Source organism: Myotis brandtii, unplaced genomic scaffold (assembly GCF_000412655.1).
Source record: "Myotis brandtii unplaced genomic scaffold, ASM41265v1 scaffold8, whole genome shotgun sequence".
Taxonomy (NCBI): domain Eukaryota; kingdom Metazoa; phylum Chordata; class Mammalia; order Chiroptera; family Vespertilionidae; genus Myotis; species Myotis brandtii.
Window position 1 is genome coordinate 6,418,343 of NW_005371219.1, and position 10,130 is coordinate 6,428,472.

The 10,130-nt window shown below is 40.3% G+C and overlaps 1 protein-coding gene across 1 annotated transcript in view; it reads right to left on the bottom strand.

Annotated features, from left to right (window-relative positions):
- Window positions 1-3,498: 3,498 nt before the first annotated feature.
- Window positions 3,499-10,130, bottom strand: part of RPF2 (ribosome production factor 2 homolog) — a 35,848-nt gene continuing 29,216 nt past the window's right edge. Inside the window, exons 9-10 of the mRNA XM_005883748.2 lie at window positions 4,449-4,593; window positions 3,499-3,743 (exon numbers count right to left, since the gene is read on the bottom strand). Coding sequence (XP_005883810.1) covers window positions 3,531-3,743; window positions 4,449-4,593 — 358 coding nt within the window. The 3' untranslated portion in view covers window positions 3,499-3,530. The remainder of the gene's footprint in view (window positions 3,744-4,448; window positions 4,594-10,130) is intronic.

Consider the following 10,130-nt stretch of genomic DNA (forward strand, 5'->3'; position numbering starts at 1 on the left):
GGCCCCCCCCCCCCCCCCCGCCAGTGCACAAATTTTAGTGCACCGGGCCTCTAGTTTAGACATAAAATGCAAACGTCTGCTTCAGATCTAAAACTGTGTGGGTTTTTGGTTAAATGTATAATCAAGCAACAAGGGTAAAGGAGTGATACCAATTCCCTCATTTTTATGGAGAAGACATTAATTAGCCATCCGGAAAGGGGTGAGGGAAGTCTAAGAAATAGACTTAGAAGAGCAGGGAAAGACTACAGAAGGTAAAATTGAGGCTCTAGCTTTTAGTGTCAGCAAACACACAAATGCATGCACATCTGGGAATGGAAGAGCTCCTTGATATAGAATTGAAAACAAAAGCATTTCTACTTCATGTAACAAGTTATGTTTATGCATGCTTATACTTTTATGACATGATTGGCTTGTACTATTATAGGAGTTTCTTTGCCAGGGACTCAATCAAGGAACCTAAATTCTACACTTAGAGAAAATAAGTATACAACACTAAAAGAAAGTAGAAAGCTTCTTCCCATTTTCCTAGGCACACGGCCAGTCTTCAAGAAAATTTTAGGCCTGGCCGACGTGGTTCAGTGGTTGAGCGTTGATCTACGAACCAGAGGTCACAGTTTGATTCCCAGTCAGGGCCCAAACCTAGGTTGTGGGTTTCATCTGCAGTCGGGGAATGTACGGGAGGCGACCGATCAATGTTCTCTCTCTCTCACTTCCTCTCTCTAAAAAACCTATTAAAAATAAAATTTATTTAAAAATAAATTAAAAATCAAACTGCCTTATGACCCAGTGATTCCACTTCTGGGTATATATCTGAAAGAGCTCAAAACACTAATTCTAAAGAACATATGCACCCTTATGTACATTGCAGCACTACTTACAATAGACAAGATTTGAAAGCAGCCCAAGTGCCCATCAGTAGATGAGTGGATAAAAAAACTGGGGTAGGTTTACACAATGGAATACTACTTGGCTGTTAAAAAGAAAAGGAACGCTTACCTTTTGCAACAGCATGGATGGACCTGGAGAGTATTATGTCAAGTGAAAGCCAGTTAGAGAAAGACAAGTACAGTGGAACCTCAGTTCTTGAACTTAAATTCGTTCTGGAAGGCTGTTGGAGAAGCCATTTGTTCGAAAACCGAATCATTTTCCCCCCATGAGAAATAATGTAAATTGAATTAATCTGTCCCAGACCCCAAATGATTCAGCTTTTTGTTTCTTAATATATTTTTATTGATTTCAGAGAGGAAGAGGGAGAGATAGAAACATCAATGAGAATCACTGAGTGGCTGCCTCCTGCAAACCCCCTACTGGAGATCGAGTCTGCAACCAGGGCATGTGGCCTGACCAGGAATTGAACCATGACCTCCTGGTTCATAGGTCAGTGCTCAACTACCGAACCACACCAGCTGGGCATGATTCCTTGTTTTAACCTTCCTTACATACAGTACCCATCGAATGTACTGTTTAGTCTATAAACACTTTTTTAAAAAAATTTATTGAACCACCCCCTACTAACCTTAAACTAATCACTTTTAGCATTCAGTCGAGGGATGTCTTTCAGGTCAGCCTGATTTTTTTTTAATCCTCACCTGAGGACATTTTTCCATTGACTTTTAGAGAGAGTGGAAGAGAGGGAAAGACAGAAGTATCGATGTGAGAGAAACACATTGACTGATTGCCTCCTGCACCCTGACCAGTGACCGGGCCTAGGAGTCTGCAACCGAGGTACCTGCCCCTGGACTGGAATCCAACCTGGGGCTTTTAGTTTGCAGGCTGATGCCCTATCCACTGAGCCAAACCAGCGAGGGCCTAACTGCTTTTCATTTATCCAAATCAACAACACTTTTTCTACCGTTGTCTATGATCACTGTTTCTTTCACACCCTTAGCAACATTAGCACTCTTGATGGCCTCTTGCTGGGGTCCAACCCCAGCGGGTCCAGGGGTCCCCAAAGGTGTGGATGGAGTCGGCGAAGAAGGAATGACACGGAGACAGCCTTCAGTTGATCAGCAGCCTAGTCAGGACCTCTAGCCAGGATCTCCAGCCAAAGTTCTGGTCGGGATCTCCAGCGAAGTTCTGGTTAGGATCTGATCAGGATCTGATGTTTATTGTCTTGTTACATCTATATTTATACCAGCCGATTTTAATCCTGTCAATTTCTATTACAAAGGTTAGGGCGTTTCTTATCTCCATTCCAGGGAGTAAAGATTATGTAGCTTAACTACCCGCCTGGCACTTAAGGGGTTGTATCCCCTCCCTAACCTCAGGGAAAAATCCCCACCTGGGGAAACAACCTTTCTCAGAGAGGTGACCTTGGTTAAAACACATGGCGCTAAGGAGAGCAAACATATTAAGAACAATATGCTATATATGCCAGGTCCCTTGAAACATATGCTGTGCAGATGTTTCTTTCCTGCAGCGACTGTGTCAAGCAGCAAGAATGGACCGGCTTCCGGCAGCCTCTTTGTTTTAAAATTGTGATAATCACTGATTTTGCCAGCAACAAAAGCATTAGCTCCTTAGTCTGTGGCCTAAGAGATGCTTTTTGTCATGCTATCAGCTTGAAAGGGTTGTCGGTTCAAACCAAAGTAACTGGAACATTTTTTCTGTGAACAACTTGAGAACAGAACTGTTTGAGATGGGAGACTTTGAGAAATGGGGTTTGATTTATATGGGGCAGGCTAGGTGAATCTAATGAACAAAATAAACTAACAAAATAGAAATAGACTCAGATACAGAGAACAAACTAACATCTGTCAGTGGGGAAGGGGTTGGCAGGCTAGGTGAAAAAGGTGAAGGGATTAAGCAAAAACAAACAAAAAACCTCATGGACACATTACCATAGCTTATGGGGGAGGGGCGGGAGGTAGGAGTGGGAAAGGGGAGATAAACGGGTGACAGAAGGAGACTTGGCTTGAAGAGGTCAACACACATACAATATACAAATGATGTCTTATAGAATTGTACGCCTAAAACCTGTAATTTTACCAACCAATGCCACCACAATAAATTCAATAAAAATATAAAAAATAAAAATTCAAAACAAGCTGCACTCAAGGCCTTTGTGTAACCTTTAGCTGCCTAGTACCCTAAAGTGCCATGTCATCAATCCTACCCTTTCTCCTTTCTCAGTCTACCCCTATCAAAACTTCCTTTCACCCCAGCTGGCGTAGCCCAGTGGTAGGCTTTACTGTGTGTGTATACAGTTGTTTTGGGCCATTTCTGCTTTTCATGGCTTCCTCCTTTTATCTAAAGCTTAACTCAGAAATTCTCTGAGATACCATGGCTGTTCTGCAGACCCCTCCTCACTCACCCACCCAATGACATAGGGGACTTTGCAGGGCAGTGGACAGATGGAAATATACCACAGAGAAAAATATGGCACACCAGGGTGTAATATCTCAAGTAAGATTATTACTGTTCATAATATATATTTTAGGTAAATTATTATGTTATAACAATATACAAAATCTTGTAAGAAAGAAACATAGAAATAGCTGGTGCTTGATAATTCTCTTTATGTCAACAGACTACAATGAAACAAGTTTTTTGCCAAGTTCCATCAATTTTTTTTTAATTCTCTTTGACTTTCTCTCCTGATCTTCTGTTATCCTTTCTACAGGTTGCTTCTTCAGCCCCTTCATTTTTCTGGTTTGTAGTTTGCTTAGGTCTTGCTTCTGCATATGAATCCTTCCATAAGTTGTACCAAAAGTATCATGGGAGATATTTTTCTTTTTCTTTGGCTATGAAATAGAATATATATATTTAACGGTCTCTAGTATCATGAACTGGCAAAAAAAAAAAATCTAATGTACAACTACCTTACTAATTTCCACTAGTGACCATCCCTTCGATGCTATAGTCTATAGTCCTTATCAACCTTCTCAAATTTAAGTGCAGATCTTGTTCAAATGCAGATTATGATTCAGTAAGTCTAGGGCGGGACCTGAGATTCAGTATTTCTAACAATTCCCAAGTAAATTGTCAGACCCCACATTTCGATATGCAACATAATAGACTACACTAACCTTTAACATGCATTGAGAGAATTTCCTGTGTTTAGCTTAAAGAATTGTGACTATCATCTTTATTGGCATTCCAGAGATGTCATCTCTCCTTGTCTTTTAAAACCATTCAAAAGCCAGAACACTTTTTATGCAAGCACATCCTGTGCTCTAATTCCCCAGTCTTCACAATACCCAAAACAATTTTCCTTTTTGCTGAAAACTGGCAGCAATCTTGGCTACCAGAAAGTTCTCAGCCACACTCGATCCTGGTTTCTGCAACTCTTTCATATCCTTTGTGGTTGGCTTATTTGCTTCTTCCCCTTTTCTTGATTCTGGGAGTCTGATTTTATCTGTTATACTGATCTCTTTAGGTATGCCCTTTAATGTATGCCACAAATCCTTTTTGGAAAAAGTGGAATATACAATCCACCAGTCACGTACCTTGAGGGCTTTTGGCATTTTCATGGATAACTTATAAAGGTCATCTGAGGCCAAATGTGTCCTCCTCAGCACCAGGTCCAATGAGGGTCCCATCTCTTCCAATTCAATCCGTGGTGTTCTGCAACCAGATTTCTTCAACAGCAGCCTTCGTTAATAGGAAAAAGGAAATGTTGCTCTGACTTTGATAAACATCCCATCCCCACCCAGTATCTTTGTCCAAGAGAATTACAGTTCCATAAATGATGAGAGAAGAAAAAAGAGGAAAGCATAGTAAGGAATACCCAAGAGAGCAGCAAACACAAGGAAGTGCGTGTGCAAAAACTCATCACCAGCCCTTTGGGCCTTAAGTGCGTCACATGCAGATAGCCTACCAATACAGACCACCCATGGGGGGGGTGCATTTACCAGTCACAGTAGGAGTCACAGTGATAAATACGCTGTATAAGACACAGCAATTTACAACTAACTGAACAAGGCCAAAAAAAAAGAAGAAAAATACCTCACCAGCCTAGGATTTGTAAAGAGCTGAAATGTGGTTGCTTTTTTAAAGATACACTGACATTAAAAGATAAATAGATATTAAAAAGATAAATGAATATAAGTAAATGAATATTAGTTTGGGACTTGAAGGGAGCAAACACAGGGAAAAAGAGCCTAAAAGAGAGTCCGTAGGCAACCATTCTCTTTATATGGTTCCAGGAGGAGAGAGAGAATGCCTGTCTCAGGCTCACTAAGGGGAAAATAGTTTTAGAAGCTAAAGTTGGCTGGTTTAGGGCATCTTCCCAAAGAGCTAATGCCAAGTATACAGGAGCAGCGATCATTTAACTGTCATATCACACATACTTCTGCATTTGCATCCACATTTTCAGTACCTCCAAATAAACCATCTTTATAATGCTGAACTCATATCAAGATTAGTACCTTGATGAACACATCAAGAAAAAACGTGTTGACTACTTAAGAAATCAAGGAAATTACATAGAAAATTTCAATAAAGAAGTTTTCTACTACTGCCCTAGTGTGGCTCAGGTGCCGCTCAGGTGGTTGGGCACCATCACATGTACTGAATGGCTGTCAGTTCCATTCCTAATCAGGGCACATGCCTGCATTGTGGGCTCCATCCCTAGCTGGAGGTATGCAGGAGGCAGCTGATCAATGTTTCTCTCTCTTTCTAAAAAATACAAAATCAAAAATAAAAAATAAAAAAATAAAAAATACAAAATCAATTAAAAAAATTTTTTTTAATTTTTCTACTGCTTAAGATGCTCATTTTCAAATAAATGGAAAACCTGTTGATCTAGGACAACTCATGGCATGTCTGATGGATTCAGGTTGCCTGAGTAACACTAGGTGTGTCAAGACTGCTTTAAAGCACCTTTTTATTTATAGAAGTGTACTCCTAACAAATTATTTTTAAATGGTATTATAATTGATTATCTTCTCTATATATAAAAGGCTAATATGCAAAGTCTCCCCTCAGAAGTTCGACTTGGAGTTTGATCTCTCACTATGATGTGCGCTGATCACCAGGGGGTGGCATGGAACAAAGGAAGGCCCCGGACGACAGCCAGAAGGCCCTGATCAGCCCTGATGGTTGGCCAGGCCTAGGGACCCTATCCATGTATGAATTTCATGCACTGGGCCTCTAGTTTCCAACTAACTACATATGTTGCTATTTTTCAAAGAAGTTATAGTGCCATCCTGTCTATGTAAATGACCTCATCTTAATCACTTTACCAAGCATGTGTACTGCTCAGAAACAGAAGGAAATGCTCTCTAGTTTTCAGTTCCCTGCCATGGTTTCTGGTGATAGGCCTATTAAGCTTTTGATAGTGATATCTAGAATCTAAAATTATCACTTGTTAATCCTTTAACAACCTCTTCACTCTTTCTCAAAGGCAATATATTAATAGAGAATTTATAAATGATTTTTGTGATTACGCTAAGAAAAACAAAGACTACTGCCTGACCAGTGTGGCTCAGTGGTTGAGCTTTGACTTATGAAGCAGGAGGTCACAGTTCTATTTCCTATCAGGACACATGCCCAGGGTGCAGGCTCAATCCCTAGTGTGGGGCGTGTGGGAGACAGCCAATCAATGATTCTCATCATTGATATTTCTATCCTCTCTCCCTCTAACCCCTCTGAAATCAATAAAAATATATTTTTGAAAAAAGAAAATAAAAAGACTACTGTTGACTCATTAAAAACAAACAAAATAGCCCTGACTGATTTGGCTCAGTGGATAGAGCGTCGGCCTGTGGACTGAAGGGTCCCAGGTTCGATTCCAGTCAAGGGCATGTACCATGGTTGCAGGCACATTCCAAGTAGGGGGTGTGCAGGAGGCAGCTGATCGACGTTTCTCTCTCATCAATATTTCTAACTCTCTATCCCTCTCCCTTCCTCTCTGTAAAAAATCAATAAAATATAAAAAAAACACACAAACAAAATAAAAACCATTTCCTTTGCCTTCATCCCATTATACACACTGCAGTTTTTAAAAGATAGCATAGTCCCCCCGCTACAATCCATGGTTTCATTGTCCACAGTTTCAGTTACCCATGGTCAACAGTGGCCTGAAAATATTAAACAGAAAATTCCAGAAATAAACTATTCATAAGTTTTAAACCATGCATTGTTCTGAGTAGCCTCGTGAAAACTCCCACCGTCCTGCTCTGTCAGGGCCCAGGATGTGAATCATCCCTTTGCTCAGCATATCTATGCTGTACAAGCTTCTTGACCGTCACGTAGTAGCCACCTCAGTAACAGATCAGCTGTCCAGGTACTGCAATGCTTGTGTTCATGTTACCCTTATTTTACTTAATAATGGCCCAAAGTGCAAGAGTAGTGATACTGACAACTCAGATATGCCAAAGAGAAGCGTTAAGTGCTTCCTTTAAGTGAAAAGATGAAAGTTCTCCATTTACTAGGAGAAGGAAAAAGTCCTACACTGAGGTTGTTAAGATCTATGGTAAGAATGAATCTTCTATCCATGAAATTATGAAGAAGGAAAAGGAAATCTGTGGTAGTTTTGCTGTCTTACCTCAAACTGCAAAAGATAAGGCCACGGTGCATGATAAGTTAAGATGGAAAGAGACATTAAATTCATGGGTGGAAGACATGAACAGAACACGTGTTCTGATTGACAGCAATGTGTCGCACCAGAAAGCATAGTGCCTATATGAAGACTTAAGCAAGGGATCGCCTAAAAGAAGTACACCAAGCCATTTACTGCAAGTAAGGGATGGTTACAGATTCAGGAATAGGTTTGGACTGAAAATATAAAAATTACTGGAGAGCCACATCTGTTGATGAAGAAACTAACAAGTTGAAGAAGTTGATTAGGGTTCAGTACTATCCTCGGTTTTAGGCACCTACTTGGAGGGTCTTGGAACATATGACCCATGGATAAGGGGAGACTACTGTACACATTTCAATTCCAGGCTTTCCTATCTCCAACCAAATACCTATTGCCCAGAACTTTTACATCATATGCCTAACCTCAGATCCTAACCTCAAGTTTTGTTTTGTTTTCCCTATAAGCTCTAAATCAAAAGTGACATTCAGTTTTGCAAGACCATATGGTATAAGATACAGGGACACAAAGACAAACAGAATTCAGTTCCTTCCCTCTCAAATGGGCTCCGGCTATTAGACATGATAATTGGTCATTTCCATATACTTTTAAATATTATTTGCATCCTTCTTGAGAAAGACTGGCATTACCACTCTTGTTCAAATTATAATTTCCTTATTGTTCTCCCTTGCATATCCCTCTCTTCTGTTGAGTTTCTGTTCTCATCACTTAAACCTCTTGCCTAATAAGTTATGTCTGCTTGTAAAGGTATGCTAACACTTCCTATTTTGCTTATTTATCCCCGTAAAACATAACCAATGCCATTGCAAAGACACGTGTGGACGTTATTAAAGATTTTGTTTCATATGAATGGCTCTGGACCTATATTGAATAAAGTTCTCCAAGGAATACAAACTGTCATTTATACATAAGGAAGTAATTATTACAGGGTATACAGGAAGAGGTCAGTAACACTGATTGATTCCCCGAGTGGGTCTAAAATCAGTAAGAAAGGAGAGAGGGCAGGATGCAGTGCAGCCTATACAAATGTCCGAGGAGCCACACTAAGTCACTGCTGTAATTTAGACCCAACTGAACAAGGCAAGAAAACCCAACTCTAAGTCTGTCACATTCCCACCTCTATCTGCACCCTCTCTCCCTCTTATAAAATATCTCAGAATTACCTAAATGGTATTGCTACACTTTGCAAAAGAAAAAGAGACCTTGAGAAGAGACCTGCTCATATCATGTAGCTGAGTTCCAGCCCAGAGAGACAGGTCAGAGGTGTGCTCATTCCCGGGAACACCTCTTTCTTCCCAATCCAAGCGTGGCACAGCCCCTGGAGGCTAAACTAATCCACATGTTCAGTAATTTTCCCAATAGCAGTTAGCTGTCAATCACCCTGTCCATTTTCCATTTCAAATCAATAGCTAATAGGCCTTAGAGGGCATATATGAAATACCTGGAATTAAAATGTTACACCAAGGTCTCTGATTTTAAAAATTCAAACTTTTGTTTTGTTTTGTTAATCCTCAACCAAAGATATTTCTTCTATGATATTTAGAGAAAGTGGAATGGAGGGAGGGGGGAGAAGGGGAGAGAAACATCAATGTGAGAGAGACACATCATTTGGTTGCCTCCCGCATGCACCTCCCTCCCCACTTCTGTCCACAGGTGAAGAGTCTAACCATGGAGCCACACCAGAAAGTGCAAAAATAAATTCAAACTTTTTTTTCCCATTACAGGACTGCCATGCTAACCTAATGGTGATTCCACAAATTATATATATATTTTTAATATATTTTTATTCATTTCAGAGAGGAAGGGAGAGAGAGACAGAAACAACAATGATGAGAGAGAAACTGATTGGCTGCCTCCTGCACGCCCCCTACTGGGGATCAAGCCTGCAACCTGGGCATGTGTCCTTGACCAGAATCGAACCTGGGACCCTTCAGTGCGCAGGCCAACACTCCATCCACTGAGCCAAACCAGCTAGGGCCACAGATTATATTCTTCTTAAAATAAACAGATAAGTGAAGGTGCACAGTTATACTGCTTATTTATCCTCATTCAGAAATCTGATTTGCTAGTTTTCCATTTCTTAAATTTTCTCTGTGCTTCTTTCTTTTCACTAAATGCGAGTTCTGATACTTTCTTTGAAATTGTTCACTATGAGAGTTTTTCAGTTATTATTATTATTCATTTCATTTGTATCCTCCTAGTCTCATTTAACACAAGTTTTCAAAAAAAATTTTATGTCAGTGATGATTCATCTTTTACTGTATTTCTTGTTCTCTAAATAGGGGACACCAACTTTATAATAAAATATACTCTTGAAAGCCCCAAAATCAAGTTGGGAAACTTAAATAACAGATTTAAGGGGCTTTCAAGTTTAACAAGCCAAAAATGATTATAAAATCCCTAATTATCTATACTAATAATAGAGGAATATGCAAATTGTCTGGGACGCCATCACAGTAACGAGCAGCAGGCTGTGTGGGGAGACAAGGCCAGCAGGGGGGTTAGTGAGGGACAACCAAATGACTGAACAGCAGGCTGCGTGGGGCAACCAGGTCAGCAGTTGGGGGTGACCAGGCTGGCCGGGGGT